The sequence below is a fragment of the Herpailurus yagouaroundi genome, unplaced genomic scaffold, assembly GCF_014898765.1.
Source record: "Herpailurus yagouaroundi ecotype Mexico unplaced genomic scaffold, PumYag 428, whole genome shotgun sequence".
NCBI classification, from domain to species: domain Eukaryota; kingdom Metazoa; phylum Chordata; class Mammalia; order Carnivora; family Felidae; genus Herpailurus; species Herpailurus yagouaroundi.
This window is the reverse complement of record NW_024412645.1, coordinates 1,813,357-1,832,799: the sequence shown is the minus strand read 5'-3', so window position 1 is coordinate 1,832,799 and position 19,443 is coordinate 1,813,357. Positions and strand designations below refer to the sequence as shown.

Here is a 19,443-nt window from a genome sequence, read left to right as displayed (position 1 = left end):
TTGTTTTTACTTTTCCTTAGGAACATTGTTTCAGGGAATGTCTCTCTGTATGGGCATATTGGAAATGTTTCTCTAGAGTAGTTTCCTAGGGTTCAGAGGATATGTCATCTGAAGTTTTCATAGATCTTTCAGATTGTTATCTTTTTTAAAAAATTCTTTTCAATGTTTATTTATTTAGAGAGACAGGGAGAGAGAGAGAGAGAGAGAGAGAGAGAGAGAGAGAGAGAGAGAGAGCATGTGAGTGGGGGAGGGGCACAGAGAGGGAGACACAGAATCCAAAGCAGGCTCCAGTCTCTGAGCTGTTGGTACAGAGTGCAACATGGAGCTTGAACTCATGGACTGTGAGATCATGACCTGAGCTGATGTCGGATGCTTAACCGACTGAGCCATCCAGGTGCCCCTGTCCTCTTTAATTTAAATCATCTTGAATTTAAGAGAAGTGCCACTTTTAAAAATTGTGGAAAAATATATATAACATAAAATTTATTTATCATTTTAACTATTTTATTTTATTTTATTTTATTTTATTTTATTTTATTTTAGAGAGTGTGCACATGAATGGGAGAGAGGGGCAGAGGGAGAAAGAGAGAGAATCTTAAGCAGACTCCATGCTCAGCATGGAGCCCAATGTGGGGCTTGATCCCACAGCCCTGGCATCATGACCTGAGCTGAAATCAAGAGTCAGATGCTCAACCAACTGAGCAACCCATTTTTAATGTACAATTGAGTGGCATTAAGTTCTTTCCCATTGTTGTGCAACCATCACCACTGTCAATCTCCAGAACTGTTTTATCTTCCCCAACTGAAGCTCTATACCTATTAAATAATAACTCTCTATATCTCTCCTTAGCCCTTGGTGACCGCATTCTACTTTCTGCCTCTTTAAATTTGACTAGGTACCTCATATAAGTGAAATCATACAATAGTTATCCTTTTGTGACTGGCTTATTTATTCACTTAACATCATGTCCTCAAGGTTCATCCATGTTGTCGCATGTGTCAGAATTTTCTTTGATTTTATGACATTAATATTCCATTGCATGTGTATATTACATTTTGTTTTTATATTCATCCATTGATGGACATTTGGGTTGCTTCTACATTTTGGCTGTTGTGAATTATGCTCCTATTGACATGGGTATACAAATATCTGTTCAAGTTCCTGCTTCCAGTTCTTTTGGGTATACACCTAAAAGTGAAATTGCTGGATCATATATTAATTCTATCTTAAATTTTATGAGAAACTGCCATACTATTTTCCGTAGCAGCTATACCATTCTACATTCCCCACCAATGCACAAGAGTTCCAATTTCTCCATGTCATCCCTAAAAACTTTACTTTCTGTTTGGTTTTTCAAAAAATAATAGCCATCCTAATGGGTATGAAGTAATATCTCATTGTGGTTTTGATTTGCATTTCTCTAATAATTAGTGATGTTGAAAATCTTTTCATTTGCTTATTGGCCATTTGCATATCTTTTTTGGAGAAATGCCGATTCAAGTCCTTCACCTGGTTTTTAATCAGGTTGTTTGTTGTTGAATTATAGAAGTTCTTTATATATTCTGTATATTAATCTCTTATCAGATATAATGATTTACAAATACGTTCTCTTATTCCACGGGTTGTCTAGTCACTCTCTTGGTAGTATTCTTTGAGGCACAATTTAAATTTGATAAAGCCAATTTATCTATTTTTTCTTCTTTTTAAATTTTTTTTTAAGTTTATTTATTTTTGAGAGAGAGACAGCATGAGTTGGGAGGAGCAGAGAGAGAGAGGGAGACACACAATCCAAAGCAGGCTCCAGGCTGTAAGCTGTCAGCGCAGAGCCCAATGCGGGGCTTGAACTCAAGGAACCGTGAGGTTATGACCTGAGCTGAAGTCAGACGCTTAACCAACTGAGCCACTCAGGCACTGCTGTTTTTTCTTCTGTTGTCTCTGTTTTGGTGTCTAAAAAATATCTTAAGAGAATTTTGCCAAATATAATGATATGAGCTTCCCTCTATGTTTTCTTCTGTGAGTTTTGTGGTTTTAACTTTTATGTTTAGATCTTCAATCCTCTTTTTTTAGCTTTTCTTTTTTTTAAAAAAATTATTTATTATTTTTTGAGTAAACTGTACCTCCATTGTGGAATTTGAACTCACAAACTCGAGACCAAGAGCCACATACTTTACTGATTGAGCCAGCCAGGTGCCCCTCTTCACTCCATTTTGAGTAATTTTTGTACGTGGTGTAAGGATCCAGCTGCATTCTTCTGCATGCAGATATTCAGTTTTCTCAACACCATTTGTTGAAAGACTTTATTTTCCCCATTGAATGCTCTTGACGCCCTTGTTGAAAATCATTTGGTCATATAGGTGAAGATTGATTTCTAGGCTTTCCATTCTATTCCTTGGCTGATACATCTGTCTTTATGCCAGTACATGTTTTGATTGCTGCAGTTTTGTAATAAGTTTTGAAATCTGAAGTATGAGGCCTCCAACTTTGTTTTTCTTTTTCAAGATTGTTTTGGCATTTTGGGAGCCTTTGAAATTCCATATGAATTTATGAGTGGATTTTCTATTTCCACACACACGCAAAAATGTCATTAGGATTTTCACAGAGATTGTACAGAATCTGTAGATGTCTTTGGGTAGTATTGACATCTTAACAGTATTACATCTTCCAATTTAGAAACATGGGATGTCTTTCCATGGTTTTGTCATTTTGTATCTTGATTGAGAAGGCCTTTCCAGTGCTAAAGTTATAAGCTAATAAGTTTATGGTTTTGCTTTTTCATCAGGCTTCTTAAACTAGCTGGAATTTTTTTTTCTGATATGAGAACATTTTCCCATTGTGTTGGCATTACTTGAATTGTCTTTCCTTTCCTGCTAATTTGAATGCCACTTTTATCATAGATTAAAGCCCCATACATACATAGGTTTGTTTTTAGACTTCTTATTCAATATCACTGATCCATATGCCTACTTCTAAGTTATTACCATTATGTTTTAATTACTCTTTGTATTATGTTTTGCTATCTGGAAGGGCAACTCCTTTCCTCCCATAGTTCTTTTTTTAAAGATTTTTCTGTACATTTTCTCTTCTAGGTGACTATTAGAATCAGTTTACTAAGTTCCAACAGACATACTATTGGAATTTTGATTGGGATTACACTAACTTGATAAAATAATCTTGGGAAAATTGTCATTTTTACATTTTGAAGAAATGTCTTTGCATTTTGAAGAAAAACTATTTTTAGTTTCTGTATTTCCATTATCACCATGGTCCCTAGGAAACTTTCTATTTACTTGGATTATATCCAGATTGCCACTGCAAAGAGGTTTGTCTTACAGAACTTTTTGTGAAAGTTGATGAAAATGTTCTTTATCTGTGACGTCTAATATGTGAACTTGAAGTGTGGCTAATACAACTGAGGAAGTGAATTTTAAATTTTATTTAATATTGATTGATTTAAACTTAATTAATTTAAATGGTTACATTTGACTAATGGCTACTGTAACAGTGCGGCTTTAGGATGTATGAATAACTGTGTAATTGAACAGTTATTCTCTAACAGTAGAGGTAGGTAGCAAATCCCCAAATTATGTTTTTGTAATTGTGTTTTTCTGACAGCATAAATGTTTGTAAACAATTTGTCCTTTATGTGGGTCTGGGTTTAATTTCTTTGGGAATTCTTTTACATTAATATTACGGTTTTATACTCTCTGCAGTGCAATGCCTTACTCAATGTCTTTCACACAGTAGGTATCAATAATTCTTTTGCTACCTACCTCTACCATTAGAGATTAACAGTTAGAGATTAACCTTGAAGGAATTATTCAAAATTTAACAGAAAATAAGTCATAGAAGATTTCCATTTTCTGAAATTCAGGAAATAGTGAAGAGGGAAAAGAATGAGGTATGTTTGGAGAATATAACTGTATTAGTTTTAGAAGGCTGCTGTAACAAATTACCACAAATTTGGTGGCTTAAAACATTAGAAATCTATTCTTCCACTAGAGGCCAGAAGTCCAAAATCAGTGTCATTGGGCTGACATCAAGGTGTAGGCAGATCCAAATTCCCTCTGGAGGCTCTAGGGGAAATTCTGTTCTTTGCCTCTTCTAGCTTCTGGTGGCTGCTGGCATTCGTTGGCTTATGGCCACATCACTCCAGTCTCTGCTTAGGTGGTCATGTTGTCTTCTTTGTCTGTGTTCAAATTTCCCTCTGCTTCTCTCTTATAAGGATACATGTGATTAGGGGGCCTGGGTGACTCAGTGAGTTGAGTGTCCAGCTTTCGCTCAGGTCATGATTTTGTGGCTTGTGAGTTCGAGCCCCACGTCATGCTCTGTGCTGACAGCTCAGAGCCTAGAGCCTGCTTTGGATTCTGTGGCTCCCTCTCTCTCTGTCCCTCCCCCGCTCACACTCTGTCTCGCTCTTCTTCAAAAATAAGTACACATTAAAAAAATAAAAACATAAAAAGGATACATGTGATTATATGCAGGGTCTACCCAGGTAATCCAGGATAACCTCTCCATCTCACAATCATTAATCATACCTGCAAAGATCCCTGCCCCCCCACATTTTGCCATATAAGGTAACATTCATGGGTTCTAGGGATTAGGACATGGAATATCTTTTGGCAGCTCATTTTTCAGCTGACTACAACAATCCAGTTTGGCTGGAGTAGAGGATGCCTGTGGCAGTAGAAATGGTAACAGCTGTCAGTCACTGAATGACTTGTGCATATGCCTTGCTATATCAGGTGCTCTATCTGTGCTATTCCATTTACTCATTACAAGAATTCTGTGTAGGCATTAGATGAGAGAAGAATGTAAGGTGACTATGTTTTCCACCTTTGATGACTGGGAAATGGTGATTAATAGAAATTGAAAAGTCATGAGGAAAAATTGGTTACAAAGGAAAAATAGTGAACTCAGCTTTGGCTGTGTTTAGTTTGAGGTCCTGTTAGGTTATGACCCAAAATAGAAGGATTTGAACCCTACATAGAAATCTCCTGCAATTTCCTACTTTCACTTTCCCCTTTGGGATGAAAACATAAATTATAAGGAGCACTAAATTTGAAATCAGGAGACCTGGGTTCAAGACTTCCACTTACTGTGTGAACTGAACAAGTCATTTTGCTTCTCTGAGCTCAGTTTCCACATCTGTAAAAGAGGAATAAAAACCCCTCCCTGCACTCATACAGTTATCATAAGGAATAAATGAGATCATATTTGTGATGCTTTTAGCACAGTATATGGTCTATGGTAAGCATTCAAATGTTTGTAAAAAAAGCAAAAATTTAATATGTTAAACTTACATATTTTAATTTTAAGGTGATGTAGCTTAAAACCGCCCAGAACCTAAGCAACAATTAACATTAGTTTTAAATGTCTATCATTGGCTGCCTTTCTCATTGTTCAGACTTTCACCACCTAAGTGTCTTAAGCACCACCCAAAATCAATTCCTTCCCTTTGTAAGTGGATAACCTAAATTCAACTCTGTAAAAATAATTATGGCCATCAAATATGGATAATTCAACTTCCTTCCCCTATATTAAAAAATGTACACATATCTATATCTACTTTTACCTCCTTCCTTTCAGACCTCAAGTAATATCCCATCTTTTTGTTTGTTTGTTTTAAGTAGGTTCCATGCCCAGCATGTAGCCCAATGTGGGGCTTGAACTCATGACCCTCAGATCAAGACCCTGAGATCAAGATCTGAGCTGAGATCAAATGTCTGATGCTTAACCAACTGAGCTACCCAGACAACCCAAGTAATATCCCATCTTTTGTCCATAGTGAATACATCTTTCTGTATGTGCTCTTAATGCAGTTTCCTCCATCCTGAGCTCCAGATCACATCATCAATGGCCTGGTGGACATCTTCATTTGGATATCTCACTTCCAATTTCAGAATCTTGAAAACAGAGTCAATTATTTCTCCATCCATCCTCCCCACCATGGTCCCACCACTTACCCCCTGAGCTTCCTCTATTTCCTATCTTGGTCAATGCCATTACCAGAAACTTATGTAATTTTTGTCATTTTTTACTCCTTTATTTGCCTTCCCTGTGTTTGTTTCAGTGAATGATTAAGTCATATTAAGGTTTGGGTTCAGGCATTTGTTCTCTCTCCTCAGCCCTCTGCCTTATTAGTCCTCTCCTCTCTAACTTCCTTGTTGCTCTTGTTTTTGCCCAGATCAGTTCTCTTCTGAAGTAGCCTCATTGCTCCTTGTCTTATTCCTCTCCAGTCTACCATTCACACTACTGCCACAGGAATCTTTCTAAAACAAATCTGCTTTTAGAAACTTTTGATGGTGGTCCATTACAGTACAAAGTCCAGACTTCAGAGAAGGACGTTGTCTGACCCAGCCCACCACACTATCCCCTTTATATTAGTTGTACTGAACTATCCCAGTTCTCCAAAATATTCTGCTTTATATACCTGGACTTGGGCTCCTTTTGTCTAGAATAGTTTCCCTGCAAACTCAATTTCTAATGCCATTTGCCTGGTGAATTTCTCTTCATCTTGCACTATTTAGTGCAAGCTCTGCATCCTTTTTGAAGCCTTGCCAAGCTTCCTCAGGAAGAGCTAATAAGATCTTTTTGGAACATCTGCTGTACCCTACACATGACTATCATTTCATCTGTAGCCAGTTTGTTTCCCCCTACCAGACCTACACACATGTAGTATGTCTTGAGCAGCTTTGTACTGTTAGTGCTTAGCACATTATATCTGGCACAGAGAAGGTACCCCAAAATGTTTATTGAATAACTGAATTAATCCTAGAGCTCTTAAAGCCATATGATGCTTTAGAAAATATGGAGAAAGGGAGAACTAATATAATAACTTTTGGATATTAATGGAAATATGTGGTTATGACTCTATGGATAATACATATTTACCTCCTAAATAAAGACATCTGTGGTCCAGAACCCTGGTCATAAATTTTAGAAAATCAAGAAAGTAAATGAATTCACAAATTCCAATAAAACATGAGACACTTCCCAACATATAAGAGAGCTCACAGCTCTGCTGGAGTTGGAGGTATGTGTTCTCTTTAAGCATTCAATTTCTTACTGCTCATTCATCAATGTTAACTTGACCTACATTTGAGCTAATAGCATTTATTTTATACTTGTTGTTGATTTACCTTTAATTGTGAAAAAAAAAAAAAGGATAAATGTTAAGAGAGAGGAACCAAAACTAACATCACTGCTATAACTTACTTATAGGAGCACACACCCTCTCTGAACCATAAAATTTCTTGATCTGGGAACTTCCAAATCCAAAGATTCCATGCTTAACACTTGATTATAAATCTATACTGGTAAGGACTGGTTTTCTAAAGAGAAAACATTTTGTGAGATCTGACCTGACAAATAATTTTGAAGTAAGCAAAATTCACTGCATTCTCATCTCACCCCAGGCACATAAAGTACTCATGATATTTCCTGGTTGCCTGGGGCTGCCCCCTCCCCCCTTGGCTCCCCACGCAGATCCAGCTCCTAATGCAAAGTAAGTACTGTACCCTGAACTGCTGTTTCTATATTGAAACTTATGTCTGCTTTCCAAGGCCTGTGAGGCCCTGCTTTCAGCAGGCTGCCACTTGGAGACCATTTGATGAGTTAATTTACACTAACATCATATTGAGTAATAATCCCAGGAGTATTTATATTTTTAACAGGAGTGTATTGGATACATAGCATTTAACCCTAAGAGCCAATAAAGGGACATTTCTCACTTTCCCATATACCTTCCATGTGTTTTCATGATTCAGTGTCTTTAAATGTACTGAATCTTCTGCCTAGAATGACTTTCTTACCTCACCTCCTCACTGTCTCCAGTCTGGTGAACTCCTACTCATTATTTAAGACCCCACTCAATGTCCCCCTTTTGCTAAGAAGACTTTTCTAAATTTCCCAGGGTGAGTTGGTTACTCCCTCTTGACTTTTATAAAATTTTGTGTATTTGCCGTCTCAATTTTTTTTTTACTTTTTATATACTCTTCAACTGACTTCAAGGTGACTTCTGTCCCCACAAATCCTATGCACCTAGTAATTTCCATATGGCTAAATTAATTATATATATTTCTGTCTTCATCTTTCTTGACCTCCCAGCAACTGACACTACTTACCACCACCATTGTCTCTTTTATTTTCTCCAGTCTTTCTTAGAACTCTCTTCCCTTGGCTTTCTTTACATGACAGCCTGCTAGTCTTCTTTTATCTCTCTCTTTCTCAATCTCCTTTCTTGGCTTATCTTCCACCTAATCTGTAAATGTTGGAGTTCCTTAAGGCTATGTCCTGGCCCCTTTCCCTTCTCACGCTCAGATCTCTCAATAAACAAACTCTTCCACACCCATGTCATTAATTAGCCTCCATGTGCTGATGACTCTCAAGTTTTCATCCTTATCCTAGACCTCTCTCCCGAGCTCCAGACTTCCATATACCACTGCCTATTCAATGTGTCGACTTGGGGGTTTCACATGTTCTCCAAACTCAGCAAGTTCAAAACTGCCATTGTTCTCTACCTGAAAGAACAGTACCTTCATCCATAAAGTTAGTTAAACCAGAAACTGGGAGTCACTATTGACCTACCTACCTGCTCTTTACTGTCATATCCATTTGGGCATCCTTCTAACTCTATCTTCTAAATATTTCTCTCACTGTTGACTTCTTTTCATCTGGACTGTCACCCAAGTTATCCCCTTACTACTACCACAGTATGACTCATCACCCTGCATCCACTTGATGCCTCAAGTACCTTTCTACACTGCAGGCAGAGTACTCTTTGAAGATTCATTCACTTATTTATTCATCAAGAGATATATATTGAGCCCCTACTATGTACAAGTTGTGACCAAGACAGACAGGCATGTCCCTGATCTCCTGGAACTCTATTGAGAGCATATGATTAGGGGACCTAACTTAATTGGAATTAAGGTAGGGAATGTTTCTTTGAGGAAATAATTTTTCATCTGAGATCTAAAGAATGAATATGAACTAACTAGACAAAGAAGTAGAGGGGAAAGAACATTTTAGGCAGGAAGAACATCATATGCAAAGGTCTAGAATCAGGAAGAAGTACGCTCTGAGAAAACTGAGGGCAGAGAGTGAGAGGTCAAGTGGGGAGGTGAGGTTGGTACTGCTGGGCAGAGCCAGGTCCTGGGGGGTAGTGATTATAACTGAGAGATATTCGGGGGTGCCCCCTCAAATGGCCTGCCACAGTGGATGAGTGTGTGAGTTGCAGGTGTGAGCATTCTGAGGAGAGAGGGGATAGCTTTCATCAGGGTCTTATAGCCAGCCTGTGACCCCTCTCACTCCCTAGAAATGTAAAGAATCACTGGTGGTGTGTGGAAAAAAGCCAAGATATTAACTTTGGTCTATTTCCTAAAAACAGTGAGATGTCCTTGGAAAATAGGAAGCCAAAAAGTAACACAGCTAGATTGTAAAATCCATAGGGCAGGGATTTTTATCTCTTTTGTTCACTGATGTGTCCCAAGCACCTAGAACAGTACCATGCACAGAGCTGGAACTCAATAAATAATTGCTGAATTAATTAATGGATGTCTATTGTGGCTATTGAATGGATTTTTTATTATATTGTATTGCATTATATTATAATCATGCACTTAATGCCTCTTCCTTATAAGACCCGATCCTTGATAATGTCTGTGTCTTCATCTTTTTATTGCTAGAGATATTGTCCTAGTGCCCAGCACAGGGCTTGTCTTACATTCATCTTAAAAATGCATTCATTCTTTCAGCCAGTAATTTAAGAGCACCTGCCAGGTATCAGGAACTGGGAATAAAAAGATAACTAAGATACTGTCACTAACCTCAAGGAGTTTATCCTCTGGATGAGCAGACTGATACATAGGCCTGATAACACTATGTAGTAAATGCCACAAAAGGGGTAAGAACAGAATGCAACCATAGAGATATCTCAGAAGGCCAGTAGGCAGAAGAAACTCCAGGGCTGACCCTGGGCCTGGTGATGAAGGGGGAAGCAGGGCATGGGAGTGGGCATTAAAGGCAAAATGCAGAGCGAAGTGAGCAGGGCCCTTTTGGGGAACTGCAAGTAGCTCTCAGTAAGTCTGGACAAGATGAAGCTGCGGAGGTAGGCAAGGGCCACACAGAGTCTGGACTTTATCCTGAGGACAGTGAGAAGTCATTAGTGGATGGATGACAGCAACTGACATGGTCAGATTTCATATAAGACAAATTAGGCTCCAGAGTGGAGAATGGATTGGAGAAGCAGTAGTAGTGGGAGTTCAAGACTTAGTACTTGGGAGAGATGATGTTGGCCTGGGCTAAAGTAGAGGCAGTAGCAGTAGAGAAAAATGGATGGATTTGAGAGCTGTTAAGGAGGTAGGATCAATAGGAATTAGCGGTTAGTTAGATGGTAGTGTGAGAATGATGGAGTAGCCATGGATGAGTCTTGGGTTTTCAATGGAACACCCCTAGGGGAATCACAGAGAGTGGGAACAAAGATTCGGAGTTGGCTTTGAGAGGCAGATGATGAATTCCAATTTGGACACATTGCATTTGAGTTTTCTTTGGAACATCCATGTGGAGATTATTAGTAGGCATTAGTTGATTACATTACATTAGTTGATTACACACACGGATCTGGAGTTCAAAAGGAAGATCTAGGCTGAATATATAAATGTGGAGGTCTTTGCTTATAATTGGTGACTGATTCCCAGGAGACATATGCAGAATGTGAAGAATAAGGAGAAAAGATGGCCAAATACAGAACTCTGGGAGAACATTCAAGTAAACATTTGTTTTTCAGTAAATGAATAAAGGAATAAATGATAAATGGAATCATTTAGAAGAAAGGACCCTTTCCAGTGCTGTTCAAATACTGCCACCAAGTCAGCTAGCTATCCTATCTGTGCTTAAGGCAAAACCTGTTCTCTGGCTTCTCAAATGGAGAACATGTTACCAAGCCAAAAATGGAAAGTAGGGAAATCTCCTATAGCACAAAGCATATCTTCAGGGCTTTTTTCAGACATATATGTAGATACTCTACTCCTGAGGCCCTATTGGTAAGTGTATCATAGTAGCCCCTTGTTAGTCTGTATAAAAGAAACACTTTAAAAGCTAACTGTTTAGGGGCACCTGGGTGACTCAGTCGGTTAAGCATCCGACTTTGACTCAGGTCACGATCTCGCGGTCCGTGAGTTCGAGCCCTGCATCGGGCTCTGGGCTGATGGCTCGGAGCCTGGAGCCTGCAGCCTGCTTCCGATTCTGTGTCTCCCTCTCTCTCTGCCCCTCCCCCGTTCATGCTCTGTCTCTCTCTGTCTCAAAAATAAATAAACGTTAAAAAAAATTTTAAAGCTAACTGTTTAAATATATTTTTTTATTTTTTTTCAACGTTTATTTATTTTTGGGACAGAGAGAGACAGAGCATGAACAAGGGAGGGGCAGAGAGAGAGGGAGACACCGAATCGGAAACAGGCTCCAGGCTCTGAGCCATCAGCCCAGAGCCTGACGCGGGGCTCGAACTCACAGACCGCAAGATCATGACCTGGCTGAAGTCGGACGCTTAACCGACTGCGCCACCCAGGCGCCCCAACTAACTGTTTAAATATAATATGATGTGCATTAGACATCATTTGATGATCATCCATTGTTGCTCAGATCACCCAGATAATCTGTCTAGGCTGCCTGATCACTGGCCCTTTGCTTGCCTGGTTGGCTTTGGCATCATATATGCAAACTCAGCCAGTTGAAATACACTCAGAAAAATGTATGGATAAATTGTTGGTTTATATACAGTTAATATAGATTATTCGTCTATGTTAGAAAGTGTCCCCTGACCGATCACATACTTGCTTTTGAATGCACTAGTTTTCCATAAACCCATTGAGAGTTCCCAGGCCTCACTGGTTGCCTTGAAATTGTATACATTATTAAAGATGTTTTGATTAACTCACTGCAATAAACATACAGTTCTGAAACTTGTAGTAAAACTGGTTTACTTTTGAGTAAAGAAGAAAAAGAAAACAATACTATTAAACCATCAGGCCAACTTGTCATTTGAGGATTTGTATATCCATCTTCCTTTCTTCTCAGTATACTCAGACTTGATAGAAGTGAGGAAATTTTCATTGGAATGGAAAGCATACCCAAGCAACATTTCTAGAAAAGCTGAATTTTACTGAGTGCTTTTTTTGTTTTGTTTTTTTTTTTTTTACAGCCACACTGTAACAAATTCATCTCCTGGATAAAGAAATTGGTTGTTGTGCTTTATGTTGCTATTTCTTTCCCTTTAGTGCAGACCATTTCATGCTTTTACATATCTAAACAAACCAGTTATTTGATGAGCTGCTCATTTTATTTTTTCAGAATTTTACAATCGATGTCTTAGTTTAAGCCAAAGAGAATTTGTGGTTTCTGAGATCAGAAATTCAAATGCTTTCTAAAACTAAAGAAAAACAGTGATTAAAGTAGCCATTTGTAGACCCAATCTTTGGTTCTAAATGGTACCTAAGTGCTTTCTTGACACTCCTACTATTTTATAGTAGTAACATACCAATAATAACAAAAACTTACATCTATAACAGAAAACAGGATGGTGTTAGAAACCTCTATTAGATATTCTGACAAATCTTGCTTAAAAATATGTTTTATTCCATTTTCCTACCAAAGAAAGAAGAGAGGATATTGAAAAACCTTTCCTCCCATCTAGTGGCTGGAAAATATAAAAACTCTGTGTTTCTTGGAATTACAGTCATTAGGGATTGTTTGCAAGATTATAACACATCCAGTTCTTCTCTCAGTTAAGCAAAAATAAGCTTTAAAATCTTTACTAAATCCGAGCCCAATGGGAAAATATATATCCATGATGGTTCACTAATTAACTTCCCTCTAATCAATAATATACACTTCTCTTCCAGCAGAAAGAAGGGTCATGTCCTCCCCAATTGATTAATCTGAACATATGATAGGAAAGATAAGGCTGTATGTTGCTGCTAACTGAAATTGGGACTTCAATTATATTTGCTTCTAAAGTAATCAGTGCCCTAGATCTCTCCTGACCCTTAATTGCTCCTTGTTGGCCCCACACCTTGACAACTCTTCCCTTAAGAGTTGGATGTGCTGAATTCACTGAAGGGAGCCAAGAAACTGTCCCTGAAACTGGCTGCCTCCAGGGGACCTCAGCTCCTGAAATTTGGAATACCAGACTCTGATACTGGCAGCAGGGCCTCTGTGCAGGGCCAAACCAGTCCACAGGAAAGCAGGTTTGGATCCGTTATGCAGCTAGAGGGATTAATGCTTGGTCTACCTGTCTTGTATATGCCTTGTGCAGACGTCAAAATCTCTGCTGAATTGTGCCTCTCTGGTGATTCTCACAGATTCAAAGAATGAATTTTGTGTGCAGTCAGCAAAGTTCTCAGAGCTCCAGGAAGAAGAGGAAGGTCAGCGAACCAGTGAAAGTCTTCATCCCTGACAGAAAATGAAAGTTAGATACCTTCACTGCATTTATTCTAAAATAATTTTATTTTACAACAAACATGCATGAAGTGTCTTAATAGGAAAGTAAGTTCCTGTCACCAAAATCTTTTACTAAATTTGTTGCTCAACTGTTTTAGTCAATTTACTAAGTGCTAACTTACTGAGTAGAGCATGGGTTCACTTTGTCACAAGAAAACAAGGTTACTGGGGCTGCCTTGGGATAGCATTACTTTAAGGCTGAGTTAGAGACAAGACAGCCTTTATATTTGTAAAAGAACCACAGCAGCTATTTTGAAAAGACATAAGCTGTTGTTCTCAAAGGAAGGAGGGTTTTCTTTGCATAACTAAACTCCCCAGGTATTTAGACTACTGTGAAATGTTGTAACTTGTTGTAACCTGTGTACTGGAACCCTCTATAGCTTTATTAGAATTCCCACAGACTTGCATGGATGTATGCGGTGGTGCTTATGCAGGTGTGATTTTTATGTTAACTTCAATCACGAGATTGATCAGCCAAGTGTTGGACCAAAGTGTACTCTCCCTGTAAAGTTCCTCAAATCTGGCCTGATGCCCTGCTCTGTTGGCCAACCTGAGACAGGCAATAGGCTGCAATGCAGAAGACTGGCTCCCTTCTTAAGGCCCACGTTGAATGCTTCCCAACAAACACTTCAGTTTATCAGTCTGTAACCTGCAGACTCTTCATTCCCTCATTCTGAGGGAATTTTGACAGACTTAATGATTAGTATTAGATGAATAATAAGTGACTGAAAGTGTTTTTATTATTTAGTAACATGCAATTTAATAACTTAATTTAAATGGATAGGACTTCAATAAGCTAAATGTTGAATATGTGTGCTTTCCAGTTAAATAAAACCAAAATGCACAGTATTTTTTTTACTTCTCTTTCTTCACTTAGTTTGATGTTTCTTCAAATGTAGTAAGGACATCTGCACCTGGAGCGCTTGTTAAAATACGGAATTACCGGGCCTGTTTCATTTCTACTAAATCAAAATCTTGGAGGGTGGGGCCCTGCAGAGAACTCCCAGGATTCTATTGCACACGTAAGAACCCTGGACCTCTGACCCAGACTAAGAGGAGAATCTCTGGGGCCAGACATGTACTTTAGCCAGCAGAAGGCTGCGGGTTATCATAACAGAGAGGAAAATCTGAGAAAGCCTGTCTGTCCAGCACTACCCTTTGCCAGACTCTCATCCAAGGCCTGCCAGGGAGGAGCATTTTCCCCTCTCCCAGCATGATAAGTATACTCACTAGGCTTACTCTGCCACTGCAGGGAGGAGGGAAAGGTATTGGGTTTATTATATCCTTCATAGGATTGTAGCCTGAGTCACCACAATTTCTTTTAAGAGAATCATATAAAGAGATTAGCTGTCTAGTAGAGGGATTAAGTTTATTTTGTGTCCCTCCAGAGGGTAGATATAAGACCAAATTGGTGAAAACTATGGGAGGTCAATCTTGCTCAGTTTAAGGAGGAACTTTTTAACTCTATAGGTTGCCAAAATTTTGAAATGGGCTGCCTTCTGAGGTAGTGAGCATACCTCCATTATAAGTGAACGCAAGGGAGCTTTACAAAGACCCTAGGAGTCCTTGACTCAAAACAAATTAGTTATATGGAGTAATTAGTCAATCTGGATTTCAGGAGAAACCATTTTGTCTAAAAGGGGAATTTGGCTCTCGATCTGTTTTTACGATTTTCATTATTTGGCCTAAGATCAAAGTCTAGAATATGAATTTGTCTAGAAAATTTCTATAGTGATTTTATTGTCTCTGTTAACAACCCTCCTTCCCCAAAGGAACGGTCTTTTATTGAGGCCACTAGGTGGAATGTGTATGCCCAATGTGTGTGTGTATATGTGCATGTGCGCATGTGTGTTTGGCAGCAGAGAGAAGCTTCCGGGCCTATGCCCTTGGCTGAGCACAGGCACACAGGGAAGGAGATCTATTATAAGAGGATCTGAGGTATGAATGGCTGGCTCAGTCGGAAGAGCATGCAACTCTTGATCTCAGGGTTGTGAGTACGAGCCTCATGCTGGGTATAGAGGTCACTTAAAAATAAAATCTTAAAAAAAAAAAAAAGGATCCTAGAACCATGAAAATGTGAACTAGCTGATTATACACACCAGAGCTCATATGTGCAACCAGCTGTCAAGATTGGAGGGTTTCAATTCTATTTACTGAATGATTTATTGGTAGGGGGAAAAAATCTTTTCTCTAGTCTATTCATTTCTGGCCTTGATAGTAATGGAATGGGTGAACAAGTTCATCAAGGAGCTAGAACTTCAGTGAAAAGAATGAAAACTTAGACCCCAAGCTGGAGAGTCTGAGGTGTACACTCTAGCCATTCCCTCCCCCTGCCTGTGCTTGGTTCATCAGTGTACTTACAAAGACTAGATGACGACAGCTTGGAAACTGGGACATTGTTAAATTAAAAATGATGCAGGGGAAATTTGACATCGGCCGTTTGGGGTTTTTCTGTCTTTACAGAAAATTGGTTTAGCTGGAAAGTGATGGGGTTAGACCCATGATTGCCGCTAGCCTTTGAAGCCAAGCACCGAAACCACACCTTCATTTCCCCTCTTGCAGGTCCCTCTGGTGTCTGGTTCTTTCATTCTCCAGCTCACTTCTGCCAGGAAGAGGCTGGAAATGTTCATCAGTGTCAAAGTTGCATTCACACAAGTTCAAAGTTGTATATGGTTTTAAAATGACACTATTAGAGCCAATTTCAATGTATCTTAGCATTTGTTAATTTGTGGTTGCAAATCCAATAGTATTGGATCTTTGGAGATTTCCACAGATTCTTAAAGTACAAATAATTCTCAGTTATAATCATCATCATTCAGAAGGAATATCCAGATGATAAAATGAGGTTTAACAAACTGCTTGTAAGAGTTAAGGCAAGGTTCTCCACACTGAATGAACCTAGATTCTATACAAATGAGAAAATGCCTTTGTTTATCCGAAATGTATCCTCTTTAGAAAGAATTGGTTTGTATTTTTTTAAAGGCGATATTTTAACTGTGATTGTATGTTGTGTAATGAGGCCCTGGCTGAGACTTGCTATGCAGTTTTCAGTTTCTGCAGAGGATGAGGGCACCCTTTAGGGCCTTAATTAACGGACTCTTTGGTTATGCAATGGTAAAGCCAAGATCCTATCCAGAAACAGAGAGGCTTGAGATACTAATCTGTTCGTGTAACTTCCCCTTGGGTGCACTACAATTTTGCAAATAAGGTTTTACCTTCTGGAAGTGTCACAGTTGTTGAGTCTGACTTTTGTAGGAGGTGGTGGGCTCACAAAGTCTATTGGTTGACTGTGTGGGAGGTGGTGGGTAAACCTATAGTGATTTTAGGTTGATCCCTGCAACCTGGCTGGAAACTGCACGTGAGACTTGCTCCATAAGGCATCCTCGGGGAAAGCCTCATTAAACATTTCAGTCTGGTCTTAATTGTTCATGAGGTTCAGCAGTACAGGGGTTTCATCATGACAGAAGTGGAGAGGCAGGCTCACTGAGATAGTCAAAAACATCCAAGACAGACCGATGGAGCATGGAACACTCCTCGAGGACTCAAATACTTAGGACAGAAACCTGGTGTAAGAGTGGACTTTTGGGGGTCATTATTTGGATATTGCGGAACTCCTTAAGACTGTGGAAGTCTCAGGCATCTGAGTTCCATTTGGATAATTACTAATCAGCTTTGGGGTAAGCTGGCAAAGTTAGGTTTTCATCATCCTTTCATCAAAGTAGTTAAGGAAAAGTTTAGGCTGCTGACTTCAAAACTGGACTGCCTTTTTCTAAACAAGTTATTTCCCCTTCCAGCCCTCATATTACTCAATCTGTAACATGTGGATAATAATGGCACCTACCTGGTGACCCTGTTGTGAGGATTAAAGCAAGGTGATGAAAGCTAACTGCCCTAAGCATGCATAAAGCCAGTGCTCAACAGGTGTTCATCAGTATTGCTGTTTTTTAACTCTTGGCATGTCTCCTTCCTTAGTCTTGGGAGCCCACGATCACTGTGATGCTTTTTGCCCACCTGGAGATCCTGTATCAACACCCACTCCAAACCTGTGCTAGCAGTCGAACCATGCTCCGAGTCACCTCTCTTCTCAACACCCTCCCTGCTCCTTTCCCCAGATGGAAACTCCTTTTCTCTCAAGACAGTTCAGTGGCAGGGAGGCATCAGATTAGGTTTAATATGCTACTGTCCCACATTTGCATTTTCAAACAGAAGCTTGTTAATAAGAAAAATGAATCTCACCTAGGGAATGTGATCTGAGAACAGATTGAATAAACAGGGAAAAATAAAATCTAAGGAGAACTTTGTAGCTGTCTTCAAATATATATGGGGATGTCATGACATGCAGGGAACCACAGACACAATCTGTGTTGTTCCAAAGAGCAGACCACAGACCCAGTGGGAAGCAGTTGCAGGGAGGCAGATTTGGGCCCAGTATATTGAAGAATTTCTACCCCATGCTCTAGCAAAATGTCTGGTACAAAAGGCAATCAACATTTTACAGTTTTTATTAATAATTAGAGCTGTCAGCTGGTGACTGCTTCTGGACGTAATGAGTTCCTCATCGTGAGAGGTGTTCAAGCTAAGTTGTCCAGGATGTTGTTCCTTTGGATAAAAATTGAATCCAATGCATACTGAGGCCTCTGCTAGCTGTAAAATTCTATGACACTTTTATTAATGATAGAATTTCAACAGATATTTTGGAGCAAAGGGAGATTTATAAATCCATTTCCCAAAAAGCAGTAAAGAGGTTAAAACTAGGGGGTTCTGGAGTTAGGCATCACCTGGGTTCAAACCCTGGTCATCCTACTTACTAGTTGTGTGACTCTGGTCAGGTCATTTGTTCTCTCTGTACTTCAATTTACTCATCTGTGAAATGGGGGCAATAATAGTGTCTTCCTTACAAAGTTATTATGAGACCTAAGTGAGTTAATACAGGTAAAGTACTCAGAAGAATGTTTGGCACACAGAAAATTAATGCTCAGTACATGTTAGTTATGAGGTATTATCTGATATCCTTGCTACTCTATACCTTTTTGTGTCTTTTCAGTATATGGAAGGAGATCCTTTGTAGCATAATTGACCCTGACCTTGTTTTTTCCTAAATCATATGCCAGCCATGACCACTGTAATTAACCAGTGCACATTCTATCTCCTATAAGCAAGCTTTAAAACTAACCAAGCAGACAGGGCTTGTGACGCACTGTTTATGAAGGATCCTGCTGATGAAACACAATCATGGCTATGGACACGTTAACTCTGCTATATGCCTGGTAAGTGGTAGGTGCCCAGTAAATATTTGTTGAATGAATAGATGAACTTGGCAGGGTTCTTATTATTTCCTACATTTTATTTATTTATTTCTGATTAGGTAATACATCCACATGATGTAAAATTCAAAAGGAACAAAAGGCTATATAATGAAAAACATCTCTTCCACCCTGTCCCCAGCCACCCAGTTCCCTTCCTCTTAGAGTAACTAATGTAACCACTTTCTCATATATCCTTCCAGACCTATTTTAGGCACAAATAAGTAAACATACTAGCATATGCACATTCATTTCTTTCCCTCTTTATTAAACAAATGGCAACATACACTGTTCTAGGCCTGTTTACTGAAGGGGTCCCAGAGGGGGTGAGCATGGGCACATTAAGGAGGAATTAGAGAAGAGCTCAGAGACAGAAAATCAACCAGGAGACTTTTGCATTAACCCAGAAACAAAGTGATTAGGGCCTGGACTAGTACATTAAGGAGGGTTTGTCAGGGAAAGAAGTATTTGAGTGGGTTTTTTTTTTTTTTTTAACCTTACCCTAGAGTAACCACCACCACAATCAAGATCTAGAGCATTTTTTGTCCCTTCTAGACATTCTCTCATGTCCCTTTGTAGCCAGTGCCCCTCCCAGGGCCCACACACCCACTCCTCTGCTTTGTCAGAGTTTTTCAGCTTCTGTGT

The 19,443-nt window shown here is 39.2% G+C and overlaps 1 protein-coding gene across 6 annotated transcripts in view; it reads left to right on the top strand.

Moving 5' to 3' along the window:
* The window catches only part of HORMAD2 (HORMA domain containing 2), a 90,725-nt gene extending 72,950 nt beyond the window's left edge, over positions 1-17,775 (top strand). For 5 of the 6 annotated variants that reach the window (XM_040463979.1, XM_040463981.1, XM_040463980.1 and 2 more), the window contains one exon: positions 13,357-14,344. In XM_040463979.1, coding sequence (XP_040319913.1) covers positions 13,357-13,461 — 105 coding nt within the window. In that variant the 3' untranslated portion in view covers positions 13,462-14,344. Of the gene's footprint in view, positions 1-13,356; positions 14,345-14,372; positions 14,518-17,467 lie in introns of those variants that run through there. The other variant, XR_005787034.1, reaches the window with a different exon arrangement.
* The last annotated feature ends 1,668 nt before the right edge of the window (positions 17,776-19,443 follow it).